This window comes from Tyto alba, unplaced genomic scaffold (assembly GCF_018691265.1).
Source record: "Tyto alba isolate M040663 unplaced genomic scaffold, T.alba_DEE_v4.0 Super-Scaffold_42, whole genome shotgun sequence".
Classification (NCBI taxonomy): Eukaryota; Metazoa; Chordata; class Aves; order Strigiformes; family Tytonidae; genus Tyto; species Tyto alba.
This window is the reverse complement of record NW_024881318.1, coordinates 16,316,032-16,335,800: the sequence shown is the minus strand read 5'-3', so window position 1 is coordinate 16,335,800 and position 19,769 is coordinate 16,316,032. Positions and strand designations below refer to the sequence as shown.

Below are 19,769 nucleotides of genomic sequence, written 5' to 3'. Positions count from 1 at the left end.
ATAAAGTGTTTATGCATGATGTAGCTTCCTCTACTTTCAAAATGCAATCTTCCTGCAACTGAGGTACATAATAAAATTGCGCACAAGCAGATCATTGACTAAGACTCCATAAGCTCACACTGTTGCTTATTTCCTGGAAGATTCCTGAGTTCACCTGCATCTCAAGTGGTACATTTCATTTGGACTGTCTATACATCTATAAATTATACATCTGAAACACACATCAAAAGGGCAAGGTCACTGAGGGGTTGCCATTGTTCCCATTGAACAGAATCACATCATATCATAAGCAATGACTCCCCCAAAGCAAAAAAGAGGAGGAAAGAAACAACAAAAGCCTAACATACTCTAGACCCTAGAAAGAAGCCACTAAACATCCTCAACAGCTACGTGTATCTCTATGCTAGATTCAGGGGAAATTCATGCCTCACTGGAACCCTGCTGTATGCTTCCATGGAGCCAGAATTTTGGTTTTGGTTCTTGATTCAAAGTTCAGTCAAGAAGACTGAAGTCTGTCTTCTGACTTCAAAGGGTACTGTTTCAGTCTCTGGATAAGCAGACAGGCTACCCAAGCTTACAAGATTCCTAAGAGGTTTCCACAACACACAGCAAAGAAGGCAAGATGAAAGAAAAGAGGTATGCACCTGTGAATAGAGCAGAATAGGTATGTCTAACATATACATATGCATTGGTAACCACACTATTTGAAAACTTATTAAAACACCTTTGGTTCTATCATCATCATCAAGGCAAGTGTTCTGGACAGTTAACTATGTATTTCATTTGAGATATGCAGCATATCTAGGGAATGAGACTCCTCAGACAGTTGTACAGCACTAAATTTAGCTTGAGTTTCAGATTATGCTTTGTTAGTTGTATCGTGTCACCTCTCAAAATTCAAATTAATAAAATAGCACTACTGTTAGGCATTACATCAGAACAGCACTGCAAGAGGTTCCTACCTCAAAATACTTTAATGTAAAGTATGAAGTCCACGTAACAAGAAAAATACCAGGAGAGAAGAGTACCTGTGGTAAGAATACATGTGAATACAAGCTGTGAGTCTACAAAATTAAGACATCCTGCAGCTGTAGTTAAAAGACTTTCAACTATGTCTGCTTCCACTGGCACAAAGTTAACAGTATTTTTAAAAGCTTAAGGCTGCAGCTACTTCTAGATAGTTTAGGTCTAGAAGTAGAAAAATTAGATCATTAAATGGCTTTTCACATGTCAGAATACCTACACAAGTCCAGGCAGCTATACTACTAATGTATTAGCAAGGACACCATAAGCTTTTCCTGGGGCTAAGACTCAAGATTTTTTAGGCAGCTAAGAACCTAGAATATGATACCCCTAATTTTGTTTAAGAGCATTTTGTATCTTTCGATATGGCTGCAAGCTTCCTATAGCATGTGTTTCAAGATATTAATCTTTATACAGAATGGTCAAGTTTGGAATATAGTCTAGTCCATCTCCCCTGCGCAAACGAGGGTCAACTATAGCTGGTTGCTCAGAGCCTTGCCAGTCAGGCTTCGACTATTTACACAACCAAATTACAGTCAAGAATGACTATAAATTATCAGCCTCGCATCATTTCCTAGTAAAATGATACATTTAGAAGTCTTTAATACTTCAAAAGCTCATTAGAGTAGGATCATCTGTTAACAGAATTGAGCAGTTGTTTGTAAAGCACTTCTGCTACTGAGCTACAGCGTACATATGAACTGTCTTGACAGTAAGACAGACACTGTGGTATTATAGCTTTTTCTCACTAGCAACAAACTTTGTTAGCTTTCAGCCTTCTATTCATCCTAGCTTTGTGTTTTTCTCTAAACAAATCTGCAGTTTTTAAACATTCCCTTAATCACTGTAGCTAACACAAAGTGGTCAAGCTCAAACATCACCCATCAACCTCACCTTGCCCAACAAACCTGCCTTCAGCTAACAGAAAGCACCTCTTCACATCTGTGTTGAAAAGAATAGAGCAACTCTCTTATACAACTACACACAGGAAGGCCTCTTCATCCTCATTCCTGCTACCTGCCTGCCCCATGCAGTGCTTCAGCAACTTAACCTTTGAACAAGAAAAGATACATTCAATGAAGTGCTGAAAGGTCAACTGTCACAACTCTCCCTAAGCACCACATGGTTTTTCTTAGGAAGAATGGCCACTGACACTCTCATTCTCCTCTACACTTAAGTTTCATGGATCTTCAGAACATGCATGGCATGAACCTCAAGGAGACGCAAGCGTGGCAAAGAAGGAAGCAGAAAAGGGCTTGACATGTTCCTAACGCTAGGCATTTGCCTCGCAATCAAAACAGATTCTTGAATAGGACTAGGCAATATTGCTGGAATAAGGCAAATAATATATCTATTTCAGCTTGATTAACTCCATAATGTATGTTGTCTGCTCAAGTAGGCTCCCAAAATATAAGCATAGGATGAAAAGGCTCAAATCTCCATTAAATAAAATGTATGGGCGTTATATTATTTAGGTAATATTACAGCATCTATTCACAGCAAATTGTTTTTTGTTCTTAGTAAAGCCAAGACAACAGTCTTCAAACACAGACTGCACCATTCATTAAATCCTCTCATTTACATAAGTTTTAACTGACAACTTTGACAGCTGGACAGAATTTAATTTTTTTTTTCATCCGATTAGGCACAAGTAGTGCCAAAAGGAAGAGAGAAGATATAGTGTACCACAGTAAGAACACACAAACTGTTCATTTATCATACTTTTAATTCATTTTACTCTACATTTAAATCTTACTAAAGATAAACAAATAAATTAAAAAATTACAATTGCTTTTTTCCAACTCTTCCAAACTCATGCATTTGAACTTTTGTGCTCTGTTTAAAGGGACACAAAAGATATGTTTCTAAACAACAAAGATTCCTTTCTTGCTACCAATATATTTTAAAATACTAACTTTTTCCAGTTTGCATATGCAAATTTGCCTTTCTTCTTCCCACCCACCCCCACTTCATGGTGCTTAATGTTCATATTTAATTTAGTAACGAACTGTCAACAAACTGCCTAGCTTCACATTGTGGTGGTTCTGCACTTATCTACTACAATTTTGTATATTGCTGCCTGTAACACTACAGGGTTTGACTCCATTTAAAACAATTTTGTGATGGAAGGGTTCCTCTTCATCTTTGCAAACGTTTTACATATATTCCTTTTAATGAGGGATCACATGAGGATGGCCAAACCAGCCATCTTGGCATGATCAGAACACAGATGCAAAGTGTTCAGCTTGCCAGGCACCACTTGGGCTGGCAGGGCAGACCAGTGTTTGTTGCCAACCAGTGACTAATCAATGTTTCCTTTCACACAGCCTCCAACCCTTCCTCCAGCTCGAGATGGGTGAGCAAGCAAAAAGTCTGGGATAACAAAGTTAACAGGCCTAGGCAGGCAGCACCTGGGAAAATGAGACACCCTTCCCTTTCCCCATCCTATATTTACAGAAGAATCATTAGCCCCATGTCATTCTGTGTTGGTAAGAATATGACTCTAGGGCCAATAATAACGGGAGATTATTCTCACCTAATTTGGAACATAAGCATGGGTGGAGGTGGAAGTCTAAACAAAATCAATGCAGAAGTTGTGTGTCATTTCCTTAGGGCAGTGGTTCTGGAATGAACACATGTGTGGAAAGCAGAGCCCAGATGAGCACAATATGCTACCAACAGGACAGAGAAACTCCAAGTGGACAAGTGAAGTCAGGCCTGCAGGTTTGCCCTGACACTCATTCATACCCCAAAGATGCTTCTGACTTCAAACACAGGGTTTAATATGGTTGCACTTGCTGTGCAACTACACTGTTACACTGACTGATTAGGACTGCAACTGTCCATGATCAACCCAATCTCTAAATGAATACTGCACACTTATCAGACATGGGACTAGTACCAAAGGAACCCTGGATTTATAACTGACAATGACATTTTATTGCAGACTGACAAAGACTGGCTGGGAACCCAAACAAAATGTTCTATGCTATACTCCAGACTATAATCCTGTTTTAAGAAATAACTATGTGTTTATTCAAAGCCAGCCAACTCCAACCCAGATTCCTCTACTGTAAATCCAAACACCACAGCACAGTTCTCATTTAATCTATTCCCTTTCCTTTCTGTCTCAACCATGTGAAGATGCTTCAGGTTGTGTCTAGAATATCTGCAAACTATCTGTCCTCAAACACTGCCAAAGCTATGTACTCTCCCATCCACAGACAGCCAATCAGCAGGCATCCCACAAGAGCCCAGTTATTCCTTCTCACAGAACAGTTACCAAAATAGTAACTCTGACTCTACAGCTTCAACTGTCCCTCCTTTCCCCTCCCTTCCACACCTTTTCTTTTTCTCTGTTTTGCCCTACCACTGGTCTTCACTTGCCTCCTCTGTTGTTTTCCTTCCACCATATTAAAAGAGATGCTACATAACTTATGGGCTGGTATTGGCCCGCTCAGAGGGCTCAAGTGCACCAGAATTACAGTTCACCTCAATATAATTTCAGAATTACTCTGAGAACATTCCTATTGTCGGTAATGAATAAAAGACACTACCTGATAGCAAGAGGTTCACACTGAACTGACAGCAATAGGCAGCAGGTCTTACTCTATGTACCGTAGAATTCAGAACATGTTTAACTTCTTTCCTACACAAAGCATTTAAGCTTTGGCTGGGAGAGCAAGCTGACTAGAGCAGAGCCTTATGATGTCAAAAAGTGAAGGCATGAAGTCAGATATCTCCAGAGAAGAAAATGGGATAAAATGTAGAACCCCTGACTTCTGACAGAGGGAGGGAGGGAGAATCAGAAGCCACAGTATTTGTTTCAAGAGAGAGAGAGAAGGTTAAATCCTCCTTTCTCAAGAAGTGGTGATTGAGGACAATCTATATTCCAGAGATCAATCTTCCCCTACAGTGTATAGCGGAATCAAAAGTTATTACTGAAGAACAAAGCAAACTGAGGGTAAGCTTCAACCATGATGTGTTTCAGGCTGATTTAATTCAATACCCAATAAGAGAAGAACACCTAAACAAAGCAAGTTTCAGTAGTTCTTTTTCTAAATAATTAGGTAAAGTGGTCAGACAACACTGATATTTAATGTATTAGCCAGAGTAAACTCTGTATGAGCATTTTTTGTCACAATTACCCTGAAAGTAAGTAGTATATGTACACAGAGTGGATAGTGCAATTTTCAACAATCCCATGCTCCTTTTTAGGTTAAATGTAGCTTTCAGTGGATACAAGCATTTAAGGGCTGTTTAAAGAAGATCTTGCTTTATTATTTTTAAAGTTGCCCCACCCCAGTTTTATTCTCCAACACATTCACTACAGAGCACATGGGAATACAGTGATTTCAATGGAATGTAGCCCAGAAATCTTTCTGTTCTGGACCCCCACTTAGCATTTTATATTTTAAAAATTGTTGAATGGGAGCCTACTACTTAGAACATTGGGCATTGAAAAGAAGTGCCAAGGCTTAATTAGCATAGTGTCTAGATTAACACTGAGATTTTATACTACAACATACCTAACTGTCTCATCATTTTGAGATTTATGGAACAATGAGTACACCACAGACCAAAAAGCAGAATTTTCATAAGAACTGCAAACTTTCCAACCCCCACATGACAGTACAACAAATAGGCATTTCCAGAAATACCAGAAGTTAGAGCTGGCAATCAGCATTGGGAAATCCCAGCCTGTCTTGGCTCTGCTTCTGATAATAGCTACTTTTTCTACTGAACTGCAGAGTCAATTTTCCATTTTGAAAGATACTCCACTATTTTAATTATTTAGTATTGAAGATATTTGGAAAAAAATCCCAATTCTAATCTTCATCTTGTCTAGTCAGCAAGCTAGCAATCAGAAGGAAATTGGTCTGTTGTCAAATTGCAATACTTATTTTTCAGCTGATTTCAATGCTGACAGAAGATGGTCCTAAAACTTTTCACTTTTCACCTACAGATACATGATAGAGAGTGAAAACAACCCAACCATTCACAGCCTTTACACAATATACCTTTTCCAGAATAACCAAAACCACAGTTATAAACAAATCTACCCAAACATCACCTAGGTTCCTACAACATCTTAGTATCAAAGAGCTAGATATTTAAATGTGTGTAGGTGCCTAAAAATGTTGATGAGCATCTTGTCAGATTTAAGAAGCACATGAAGCATGTTTACACAGGCTTAACATCTTTGCACATTTGAAAATCCACTCATCTCCCTGTTTAAGATTCTAGATGCTTTTGAAGTCAGGCCACAAACTGACTAGTTATTACAGAAATATTAATACAAGGCCTAATAAGATATCAGTAGCACTGTTTTGTTTTAATTTAATTATTTCAAACTCTGATTTTCCAAGCAGAAACAGTTAAGAATTTCTGTCTTACTGGGTGGAAATGTTTATTCTCTATTATGTGAATAAACTACAGACAGTCTATAAACACACTCAAGCTCTGAAGTGATAGGTCCTGATATTACCACACCAACTTTTTCAAGTGTTACATGTAATAGTCTCTTGCAACAATTGAAATGGTCACCCCTTTAGGTATTACAGGGTTTTGAGTCTGATAATGAGGAACAAGAGGTGAAGAAGGAGTGGAGAAAATACAACTTCTCAGGCAGAAGATACTAGTTGCTTTGTCAAGACCTAAGTGCAATTTCTCTTGTTTTGTCTACAGACTCCTACAGTGTGTACATACACTACTTAGCTTCCAGTCTCAGCATTTGCTCACAACTAGGCATCCTGTTCACAGATTTCTGGTCTACAAGCATCCTCCTGTAACTACACATCATACTTTGACAATACTCATTTGTGACAGAGCGATAAATCTCATTCCTCCACTCCAAATACACATTCACATGGCAACAGTGACTCCCAGGAAGGATTTCACAGCAATTAAGTGTGTCAGGGAAATAAGATTCTCCAGTTAAAAGAGCTGCCTGTACGCAGAGTGAACCAAGTGAGGTAGATGGGAGCTGAGCAGCAAAAGCATGAAGTGACAAGTCACTCTCCCACCTAGAAGGAGTTATGCTCCCATCTCTCAGCTGCGTACTATATCAATTGCACTAAATATCAGATTTAGCAGCCTTATTTACTCCTGTGTTCCTGCAACTCTTTTGCTGGCGTGACCACCCCTGTGCTTTTTAGGCCAGTAATCTCAGGGTGTAATTTGACAGTGCAGTTAAGTCAAGCAACAGCTGCAGAAAAGGATGTCCTCCTGCTCCTCCTACTTTCACCACTCATCTCAGGGCTGACCCTACAGTGAGACAGAGCTGGGAGTTAATCAGCTAAAACTCACCCAACAGAGTAACTTTCCATCACTTCATGTCCCTGAATTGCCTCACTGCAGGGTCAGATGCTCTCAAAGCCAGAGGTGCACGGATGAAGGAAGAGGGAGCTGGGACACCTCTTTTGCAAACTGCAAGACTGTGTAGCTACAGCACTAAAGAAAAGCCCAACAGCAGGGACAGAGGTACATACATGAGTATCAGTTGTGCGCACTTTCAATTCAGCCACTCCAGAACAGCCTAGAGAGCTTTAATACATCAGTGAAGTTTCCTACACGGTCTTCATTCCAGCATACAGTTTTATGTTATCAGCCTTACTGCTGGATAAGTGTTTGCGCAATTCCTGTTTCCCACATACAACTTGAAAACTTATTCCTACTTCTCCCCCTCTTTCTACTTTTTTATGCTAACAGTGAGGCTAAAGAGATGGGTATCATTCCTTATACCAAGACACCTTCAGTTCTACAAAATACGACATTAAAGTTTTCCTCCAGAAAGAAACACAAGAGAAGTGGGATGAGGGAGTCCCTCGATCCCTGATGACTTTACCCTTATCCCCAACCCAAAAGCGGTTACCACATCTTACAAATCGACACACAAACAAGACTAATTCCAATTAAAACCACCTCCTCTTCCTCCTCCTCACAAATTATAGCTAAGGGCAGCTTCTGGAAACTAAAGGGAAGGCTAATTCTCCTTGCTTATCCTGCACGAAATATAGAACAGCTCCTGTTGGCTGTTTTGAATTATGCCCTTAAGGTTTGGCTTCAAAACAGAGGAAACCAGACTGTCATGGATTTAGACTGCTGTGCTCTTAGAGCTGCATATCTAAATTTTAGGTATCTGAAAAATCCTTTGTGGTCAACTTTGTCTCCAGCCAGTAGACAGCAGTAGTATCAAAACAGCAATTACTTCCAGACTTCACTTGGTTTTGGGGAGAGGCGTGAGTTATCAGGGATAGATAAGTATAGAATAAGTCAACCAGTGCAATTTACAACAGTGGGTGGACCAGCTACAGCAAGATCTAGTTGCATCACACATGTCATTTAGTCTTTCCTCTCTAGAGCAGCAGCCCAGCCAACTAGCATAAAAGTGTGAATGAAGTCATCCTAACACACAGGCACACCTAACATCTATAATACCAAGTGTGTTCATATATTAGCCAAGGGACTGTTCTCATTACTCAAGCAGATGCCTATAAAAGGTTTTACTGATGTAGGTGAACTCAAAATAGCAATTGCTGCAACTCGTTGCAACAGGAACAACAATGTCTGACCACAAAATTCTAGCAGTTCCAAACTGAATGGCATATTCAGTTAGATGAGACACCAGAGACTTGTGATATTATTTTTATTTGTTGTGAAGTGGCACAAGACCCTGTGCCACCGGCTGATTCAGTCTGGTGACTAGTAAAAGCCAAACACTGCTTAAGTAGTTAAAAGTGTTTCCCTCTGCTCCCAAAGGTTGGTTGACATTTAATTCATTTAGCAATAGCTCTTTCTAAAAAGACTACCTGTAAACTGAATGAGCATGCACTGGTGCTGCTGCTGCTAGGAAGCCAATACACCAAATGCTAAACCTGTAGCTCAAAATACTTTCTAAGCAGTAATCAGCACATCTGCAGATTACACCACAACAGCATCTCTACCTACTTCACAGCTACTGAATTGCAAACAAGACAGCAAAAGATACGACTAATGGTGTGCTGAGACCATCTCTACATCAAAGCACAGCCTGTACTACCTGTACGACTACTGAGTGCAGTGTGCCACTCTGTGACATTCAGTAGTGTTCAGTGTTCCTGAAAATCCAAACTTCTGAAGAAGCTCCATTTTCAAACCTAAAGCATCTTCATCAAACATGGTTGCTCTAGGACCCCATGTGAATCTGGCCATGACAAAGAACAATACATCACTTCTTTCAAAGCAGCACATAAATTTAGGATGAAGGACAGAACATTACATTCTTCGCAGATCATGGATATTTGTTACAAATTCCACACAAAATCTGGAAATTCAATTAAATATGAAGTCACCTATTTCATTGACTGCTCACTGCACTATCAAATAAGCATTAACATTAATGCACGACAAAAAAGTTAGAATGAGTACTGGTAGGAAAAGAGACAAGAACAGGTCTGGACTATAGCAATTCCATTGTTCCAAGAGAAGTATTCTGACTATACAAGCTCAAGCCTGGGTCTCCACAGAAATTAGTATTGCTAGCAAGAGGCAATACATGACATGCAGCCTAATGTCTCTCTAAATGCAGTTCTGAAGAGTCTCCTGTAGGACCTCCATATTTATGTCTGCCATTCTTACTGCTCAAGTCTAATATCCACTTCTGTTGCACTAGAACTGATAATCCACAGCTGCCTTAATTACACAGCTGGTTCCTGTATTCTTGCTGACAAAGAAACCCTGCCACAGACTGAGAAGACCTTTCGTTAAGTGCTCAAACACCACAGTGATAAGAATGGTATTATGCTTAGACAGAAATATGATTGGGTAGTAAAGTCCTTAGTAGGCTTAACCCTATACCCTGGACAAAGTTTCAATCAGGGCACCAGCACAATTTAATGGAAGTTCTGCAGACCTCACACATGAACATGATTCAGTTATGGGGAGCAAGGTAGTGAAATGCTATTAATTTGTATAAAGAGAATTGCACTCCAAATGGAAACAGCCTACTCCAGACCGTACTCAGCTGTTGCTTGGAAAAAGTTTTTTCTTCTCTGTAATTCATTAACCTACAACCTTATCAAGGTAGGAGCGAAGAATTTGTTTCCAGCATGGAAACCAGCAGTCAAACCGAGCAGAAATACTTACGTCACTCTTCCTGAACTTTGCTTTTAAGCTCTTCATGCTGATCACATTCAACTTTTCAAGCCTTTAAGGAGCTTTTTATCCTTCTTCAATATCTAAACAAAAAAGAAAGAAAAATAAGATTCCAACTTGATACCATTCTGTTCACTGGCAGCAAGTCTGAATTGAATTTGCATACGTATATCACCCTTGGAGGATTTAGCCCTCAAGCTCTTAAAAAGATTAACAGCCAGCTAAGGGAAACTTTGTTTCTCCAAACTTAAAAGCAAGCCTAAATCTGACCACAGAAGAATAGAACAAATCTTTACCAAAAACTCAAGCATGTATCTTGCTATAGAGCTACCTCTTGACATAATTAGATCACCAGCATGTTCACACATGTAGCCGCTTTCCCTGCCTACTGCCTATTTTAACACTATCATCAGGGCAGCCATTTGTAAAGTGGGAAAAGCAGAAATAAGTGTGCAAAGTTATTCATTAAAACTTCACTATCCTACAGCCATGGGTCTGCACTGGGAAGCAGAAGTACCACCACTATTGTATGTACATATCTAACCAAAGTAAAAATTATACTTAAACCGTACATGACAAATGCTAGGACAGCTCAACACAGCAGATAGAACCATCTGAACAAGAACAGAGGTTATCACTGGAAGAATTGTTTTATACTCTTCCCCATATGAAACCGTATGTGTATTCTTAGAGTCATAGCTGGTTTTAATTTGACAGTGGACTATCATGGTTATATTCCCATTTCCTTTCAAGTGAAGAAAAGCAGCAGTTGCACAAACATATAAAACTAACTTTACAGACAAGCTGCAAGCTCTCACAGGGGAACAGTGAGCCAGTACCTAGGGCAAAGTTTTCTACAGAGACCTTCAATATACCACACATTACCAATCCAAGACAAATGTAACAGTGAACAGCATGTTAAAGTAGCACGGTAGTGTTTTTTCCTAGAGCAGAGCAGAAAAACTTAATGAAAGAACAACATACAACTGGACTGGCCAAAGCCATCTATGCAAAAATGTTCCAAATTTCTAGCTTTACAGTATGTTCACTGGAATAGCCAGTCACTCTCATCTACAAGCTTTAGCTGCTACACAAATTCCTTCTAAAGGAATAGTTTAAAGTAAAGGATGTTCAGCTGTATAAACTTCCTTTCTCCACCCCAGAAAAAAAGGAGAAAAAATATTACAAGTCTAGCCAGATAAATAAATAACTGAAATGGGGAATGGAGCACAAATTCAAATAGGTCATGTAGGGTCACTAATGTTTCACATCACTCTTCAGAAAGAGTAGATTGCAGTTTGATAAGAAAAGTGAGATACAATTGTTTCATAAAAGAAAGCAACCTGCTTTATAATAATGACTATGTTCTACGTGATCACTCTATCAGGAGTTTTAAAATGCAACTACACAGTATACTCTTTGTAAAATACATATGAATGCTTCTACAAAATACAACACAAAGTACCATTCAGGAACAGCAATTAGCACTAAGTAAACATGTCATTTAGTTCTACCCCATAATTATCTGACAGCCATTCAAGACAAACACAAGTACATTTCTTCAAAAAAAACCCCAAACAAACAGAAATCCCATACACTAAATACACACAAATACTTTTCCCACAGAACACACACCTTCAGTAGGTAATCTGGATGGCGTAATTCTGTAGGCTGTTAAAATATCATTAAATCTAATTAAATTACTCTAAATCTAATTAAACAGTAATTTTGAAATCATATCAGATTCCTGACTGCTTTCAGGTATATGAATGAGAGGTTTTATTTTAAGTTCTTGCTCTTCATCTCAAGGAGAGTGGGCTTATGGAATTTTGTTTAATTCTTTAGCATGCAAAAGGAAAAGAAAAAAAGTTGCAGAAGCTTTTCATTCCCTTGTTTAAGTGACAATTTCCTAGCTTTTTCCTGGGCTGAATGGAGTATTTGTAAAATTGTAACAAAAAAAAATTATATATATATAAAAGCAAATTTTGAACAATCAGAATGAAAGAATTATTTTAGGTTGCTGTGAGAGAAGCATACCCTTTTATTTCTGCTACACCTACTCAGACTTTGGAGAAAGTGTTTAAATTGCACAACAGCTGTCATAACCTGCACTGGAAAGGAGCCTGAACCTCAGCAAGAGCCTAATAATTTCCTAAATCATTTTCTAGCAATGCCAAGGATGGTGAGCATTGCAAAGACCAGAAGTGCCAGGGTACAGACAAGAGGAATACCATTACGCTTATCCGGCCTTTACATACCAGGCCAGAAAAAAAAAAAAAAAAAAAAAAAAAAGCACAGACAAAAACCCAAAATGTTTTTAAAACTTCTGGGAAAACCAAACCAAAACAATTTGAAGGAAATTTAAAAGCTGAGAAACATCATACAATTTACCACAAAATCCAAAATTTAACAAGACTTTTTATTTTAAAATGTAAATATATTTGACTGAAAAAAAGGTAAACAGTTTAATTAGACCAGTTAATAAAATATAAAGAAACCCTCTGCACAGTGAATTGAAAATAAAAAAATCTTTCCTCACATTCAGATTGCCAAAAACTTGTCTGCTATAGGCTGTTTCTCTCCTTGCCACCCCCTCAGCATTTTTGGCTCCCATGAATAAAAGATTTGTTATATCTCCCATGGAAGATAAAGTACTCAACTACAGGACTATGGGGGAGAGGACAACTCCTTGTAGGTATGTACACAGAACAGCCACAAATCTGAACTCTCTTCTATGAGGAACCTAATTAACAAACTCTGCAAGCACTCCTAATATGCTACTTTTCCCCCTTTTGAGGAAGGAAGAAGGAAGGTAAAGCTGTGTTTCTATTAGAAGCCAACTTATTTTTCCCACAGGATACCTCACCTCTTGCATAAGTGCATTTTATACATTGAATGGGAAACTCAACTCCACAGCATAATTAAAAAAGCATGCACAAACTCACAAAAACAGCATTCCCAAGTTTAGTGTGTGTCACATCTGTATTTTTTCCATAAAGATGGTTAAACACAAACATTAGGATTACAGCTCATGTATCATAATGCCCATAATCCTTCAGCTGTAGAGATAAAAACACGTGACCCAGTGAGGGCTGCCTTTTCTTGGCACTGTTTAAAGGAGGAAGCCACCTCTCAAATGGCGTAATTATTGGAATTGATGCAAAAAGAGGTCAGCATCCTGATTCAGCAGAGCTTTATGACAACTGTTCATTTGCCAAAGGGGGGGATAAAGGAAGTGCCATTAATACACTCTTGTTTTACAAGATAGGAAATAACTACTAGAAATTCACTAGGGAGCATCAAGACACTTCAAAACAGTATTTCTGCAATGAATCACAGGTATTAACAAGAAGCTATCTCTACTAATAGTGGCATTTCTCCATTTCCAGAACAAATATGATAATAAATACTGAGCGCTGTCATTTTGTAGCTGCAGCAAGTTAGCACTAGGGAAGTGCTTAACTCCAGGGATTCTCAACCACTAATGCTGATCACATGCTTTTAACCACTAGCTCCAAAATTTAAATATCTAGTCCTCTATTTCATCTTCCTTCAGCTCAATGTCAAGAAACAGCTTTCAAGAATACAAGCCACTGAAACACCTTTACATTGGTGGTAAACCTATCTAGTTGAAACAAGAGACATCGAAGTGCTGGTAATCTTCAACCTCAGTAATTTAATTGAAACTGTGTTTTAATACACAATACAATCTTTAGCCTTAAACATAGGAAACAGATTGGGATAATCTTCCCCACTGATTTACAGTGAGATTCGTGCAAACCACAGTAAACAACAATAATGACATACTTTTTCCTTTCAGTAAAATGCATTAAAAGCTGAGCAAGGCCTTCCAAAGAATGTTACAATTAACTCATTGAATGATCCAGTGATGCAACAGTAATCTAAGTACTTTTACTAAGTAAAACTATGAGTTTACAGTAAAACCATACACTATGCACACTGTTCATGCCAATGACAGTTACCCTTTACTGGTAAACTCTGAATTTAATTAATTTAGGTGCCAAAAATCTTGCACCTCTTTCGGAACACCCTGAGAAGCCTCCTTCTCAGACAGTGCTCTTCTGCAAAAAAGCACAATTCATGTCATCATCTCACTTCCCCTTCCCCTCCCAAAAGGACTTTAAAAAAATTTTTTTTAACCTTGTACAGTTACAGAAAAGAGACTCCATGCAATATCTGGCAACATAAAGAGAAAATGTAAAAATAAAAAAGGGTCTGGAAGAATACCATTGCTGCCATACACTTACATCTCTTTTGTGTGAATACATCTATGCTCACAAGGGAAAATAAGGCGCCCCAAAAGTGTCTTCTTCCAAAGCACAGTAGCACCATTTAATCTCTGGTGATCACTTTCTAAATCACAAGACCTGCTCTGACCCACAAGCACAAGTCTTCATGACAGACAGCACTGCAGTGCTGTCAGAGGCATCTGCACAACTAGCATCTCTTCTGCTGACCGTCTTCAGTAACTAACTTCTCAAATACTTCATATCCCTGAGCTTCCCTGACCTACTACTATCCAATACCAAGAACATGCCCAAACCCAGGCTTCTTCTTAGCACTGCCAAAGCCACAGGACCACCTGGAGGCATTAGACATTGTCCGGCTTCTTGGACTGTTTGCACATAAATGCAGCAAGCCCATGCTGTCCTAAAAAAAAAAAAATCTACCTAACACTTCATCTCTGATGACCTGCCCCTTTCTGTCCAGATGAGCATATTCTTCTGTTTATCAGGCTAAAATAGAGAAGCATGTATAATGTGACCAAAAGCAATGGCAACATTTCCCTATTCTTTATCAGCACAGCTCAGTTTTTCCATCTTGAGGAACCCATCCTCCTATCATAGGAAAAGACAAATGGAACACAATTTTTTTTAAACTTAATGTCACCTATAAAGACAAATAATTCTTGGCTTGGTTAATCTACTATTACTTACTAATGAAAACACACTGAAAAATGCACTGAGAAGCCCAAGCACTACACATGAGCGGGAGTGATTTATATAGAGTTAATCCCACTCTAAACAGAATCAGACATAAGAGATAGCAGCGGCCTTGAGTAACTTAGTACAATCCCTCCATCCGTTCACAAATCACTGGCAAGGATGTGCTGAACCATATAAATTCAAGCATTTGAGCCCAAAAGTTAGAACTCCCTAGATACTTCATCACTAACAAATCTACAGCTATCGCTCCTCCCTCCAGAATGCTTTGCATCAACTCTACTCTTACACTTCCTTTTGATATTAAGAATTGGCAAACATTAAACTGTGTCTTTAATGGATTCAGCTGGAGAAGTACCAGTCTCAGTGAATGTTACACAACCACTACAAATCCAGGCAAGACTGTCAATGGGGGGATATGTGCAGGTTGTTAAACAGCATTTTCAAAATCGGTTCTAGACAGCTAGGAGAAACCTTGCATCAACAAGGCCTTAGACAGTTAATTACAGGAGAAGATTAGAGAAAAATCAAAATGTGGCATTTTCCCTGATTTATTTACTTGGCATATAAAACAGTACTCCAGACAAAATCCTAGCTCAGGTGAAGTCCAGGGAAATTTGTCATTCACTCACATTACATACAACTTTACTCTGTTCTTACTCCAGCTTTTTTGTCTGGAAGTCTCTGTCAACGCACAGTCACATCACTGAAGAGCACAGTGAGAGTCCAGACTTGCTGCATAAGCTGGGACATACTGCTGTCTTTCTCTGCTTTCAATTTCCCTGTCTCAAACAAAAAGCATTGACACACACCTTCAAACAAACACACCCACCCCACCCTCCACCCGTGCATGCCCCTCAATTTTGAGGCCATAGTCTCTGGTTTGATCACATGTAAGATACACTGCAGTCCTAAAGACTTTTCCATATTCAATGCTTAGTCCAACAGGGCTAGACTGGAAATGAAGCATCCAGCTACAACTAGAAATGGAGAAAAATGACACAGAGTCCCACTTGTGAAATGTCAGTTCTTAGATGAGAAACCCACATGGATAACAACAGCTAGTACTCGTTTATACTTAGTCCCTTCTTAATATTCTGTATCAACCATAGCACTAGATGCTCTTCAGAATGGGCAAAGACAACAATCTGTACAGATGCAATGTTAAATCTGGGAAGACACATATCCATGACTCTATGGATGAATATTCTGAAACAGCCTAAGGCTGAACCTACCAGGACAGGAGTTAGGAACATGGGCACATCAATTTAATTTACCTAAGACACTTCCCAACCCCACTCCCATAAACTCTGTCCTTATACTATTAAATGGGCATCCCACTTCAGTAGAAACTCCTGTAGTCTAGAAATATCTTCAGAGACTGTGCTGACAACACAACTCCCCTATTCAGACTCCAGGTTCTTGGGTTGGGAAAATATTTTAGCTGATGAAAATACAGTATCTTTTTAAACATTACTCAAGAATTGAAAGAGTTGGGTGTGTTTCTACCCCTCAAAAAAAGTACTAGGAATTCAGTTATCTTCTATCCTGGAAGACTATAAATGCTATAAACTAGCAGAACATCAGCAATATCAACACCTGCATCTCTAAGTGATAAGTAATTTTTACCTGATTTTATTCAGGTTGTTGAAACTTATATTCAATAGCAGCAGCATCAGGTGCTGTACAAATATTGGAGAAGAAGATCTAGTGTTTAAGATACTTCTCCCAGCCTTCAGAGACCTATGAATCTCTAGATCTCCCTTAAGAGTTATGATGCTGGTGTCTCTGGCAAGTCCCTGCAAACAAGGTCGCCAGAAAGCACTTGAGTGTTGAACTCCACAGAGGTATTTCAGGATATCCTAGTGCTTTTGGGAATCCAGACATCTGCAATAACCATCAATAGCTCCCTGCCTCTCAGCAGTTATGAGGGAAGAAGTGGAACATCCTCAGCTACTGAATTTACAGTCATAGACAAATCAGTATACAAATGCTTTTTCTATTGTAATGACTGAACAAACTTGGCTATTCACTTTACCCATCCCCTCTACAAATTCAGTTGAAAAAACACAAATATCTTGTTTTACAGTATTTTGAATACCAGCTATGTCTTCCAGGCACAAAACCAAAAGGACTCTATGGCAGCTTTAGAAAATATATGTTATTACAGCGTTCATCCAAAATGCAAGATCTGTCTTGACTTGAGTCAAGATCTAACACTTCCCAGGCAAATTAACTAACCATTAGGCTGAGGCTGTCTTCTCCAGAGATGGTCTCAAGTTCAGCACACCAACTACCACCATCACCTTACTGGCCATCCTGTTCTGGACCTCAACACAATGGAAAGATGCTTTCTTTCAGTGGTATGTATTTCCACTCCGGCAGTCCTCAGCAAGTACCTGGACTGGTAGCTAGTATGTATTGCCAGTGGAGATCTTCAGCTGCTTCCATAATTCACCAGATGCACATTTGTCTCTGGCAGTTTGACAGTGATAAACTCTGCTCTAATCTACTACCTGAATTACAGCTATTTGCACTACTTCCTCTAGACCTGAAAAGTGCATTATTAGATGACCCTCAAAATGTGAGCAGCAAGGACTGACAACTCTGAAAACAAGCCCCCAGCTACCCCAAATGCAGAGCTATCACCTATGTGCATTCACAGGCACCTATACAGCAACTCCAAGGAATGCAGGCAAGAGAACAGGCTTCTCAGGCATGCAAGAAGTATAGACAGAGCAGGAGAGACAGTTACTCAAATCTATAACCCCAGAAGACATTATGGATTGCTATGGACCCACCTTGGGATTTTCAGAAGTTTACTATCTCTGCCACTAAGCAAGTACCTAAAACTTTGAATTGATTTGTTCTAGTTTTGCTTGATTTTTCTCTGTAGTTATTTCAAGCATTACCCCTTTGAAAAAAGAACTAGCCTACAATCAGCTCTCAAAAGAAATGTCATTAGAATATTGTTGCAGTAGGATTCAGAAATTGCCAACATCTCACACAAGAACTTCATTTTCATGTTTCTCCAGGCACTGCTTCTCCCTCAAGAGAAGCACAAAATCCTTATCAAAGAGGGGGAGAGGAAAAGTAACATAGTGGGCAACATACAAATAGGAAAGAAAAAAAAAAAAAAAAAAAAAAAAAGAAGAGATAAGGCAAGTGAGTGAAGCATCCTGTGAAATGCTTACATCACTTTAAGAAGCCAACAGTCTCCCACCTAGTCTCTCTTCCACTTCATGTTAGCCATTTCTTGGTTCAGGGAAGCAGAAGGGAAGAGGTAGCATTTTATAACTTTGCTAGCAGATGCACTCTTGGAAAAGGGAAGAGCCAAAAGGGAAGAGCACAGGGCCAATATTTTTAGAGGCTGCAAGGACAGATGTCTGCTACTGCATAGTGACTTCTTGGCACTGAGCTTGGCTTCAACTCAAGGGAACCCTGAACTCATATCAAGCCTTGTTCTACTCAAATGCTCTTTCCCTCTGGTTCATAAGGTTCTTATGCAATTCTTCTATTAGTAAATAAAATCTCATCGACAGCTTTCCACAAGTGTCCCAAGACAAGAGCCAAGCAGGTCACTGACAGATATTTACTAAATTCATTTACTGCTAGTTAATCTAGGGCATCAGAAAGCCTTTCTAAAATGATGTATGCGTAGTTTTTGGAATTTGTGTGTGTGGGGGTTTGTTTGGTTTTTTTTTTTTGTTTGTTTTTTAATAACACACACCAATCTGCAACCCACTAGGATAAAGAAAAAAAAAAAAAAGAAAGAAAGAAAAAAAGACACTACAGCTTCTACCAAAGTAGCACTCACTCCACTGGACTGCAAGCGGTTTATATATAAGCGTTCTGTAATAAGCACGCTCACATTCACTACAGAAACAAACAGGAGAATTTGTTAAGATCCTGCAATGCTAACAGAGCAGAATTTAACTAGTCCTTTCACAGGGAGAAAATGAAGAATGTCACAAGTGGCAACAGTGGACTGCAGAAGGCTTGTCTTGCCAAATGCTGGGCAAAAGAAAGCCAAGTCTTCCGCATGCTCTGCTGAAAGTTAGACGCACAAGTTCCTGGTTAAACCAGATGCGATTCCTAAAGCAGACTATTTGATTTCTTTTTTTTTTTTTTTTTTTTTTTTTTTTTTTAACAGCTACGGGAAATCTTGATCTAATCCCTCCCCTGCCAGAGGACGGCGTAGCGGCGGCGCGCGCCCGCGGGGGACGCGGCTGGCAGCGGTGCGGGGGCACGCGGCGGAGCCCGGCCCAACCACCGCCCCCCGGGGCGGCACGGTGGCCAGCCCGCCCTTCCCCGAGCGCTCGCTCGAACCCCGGGGACACACCGTCCCACACGAGCACCGAGACAACGCCACCCCGGGGGCCACCTTCATCGCAGCGAGGCAACCTGAGGGTTCGGGGTGTCCCCGCCTCCCGGGGGGAGACCGAACTCCTGTCAGGGTCCCCCGGGAGAGAGGGTGGGGAGCTGGCACCGCGGCCCCCGGAGCTCAGCCGGACCCGCGCTGCCAGGGACCAGGCGACCCCCCCGCTCCCTGAGGCGGCGGGGGCGTGGGGGGACACCCGCGGCTCCGCTCGGGGCTGAGGGAACCCGCGGAGACCCCACCGACGGGTGGGTAGGGGGTGTGAGGCG

The 19,769-nt window shown here is 39.9% G+C and overlaps 1 protein-coding gene across 6 annotated transcripts in view; it reads right to left on the bottom strand.

Moving 5' to 3' along the window:
- Positions 1 to 19,769, bottom strand: part of RAI14 (retinoic acid induced 14) — an 87,177-nt gene that overhangs the window by 66,809 nt on the left and 599 nt on the right. For all 6 annotated transcript variants that reach the window (XM_032992245.2, XM_032992249.2, XM_032992247.2 and 3 more), the window contains exon 2: positions 10,150 to 10,241. In XM_032992245.2, the coding sequence (XP_032848136.2) occupies positions 10,150 to 10,185 (36 nt within the window). In that variant the 5' untranslated portion in view covers positions 10,186 to 10,241. The remainder of the gene's footprint in view (positions 1 to 10,149; positions 10,242 to 19,769) is intronic.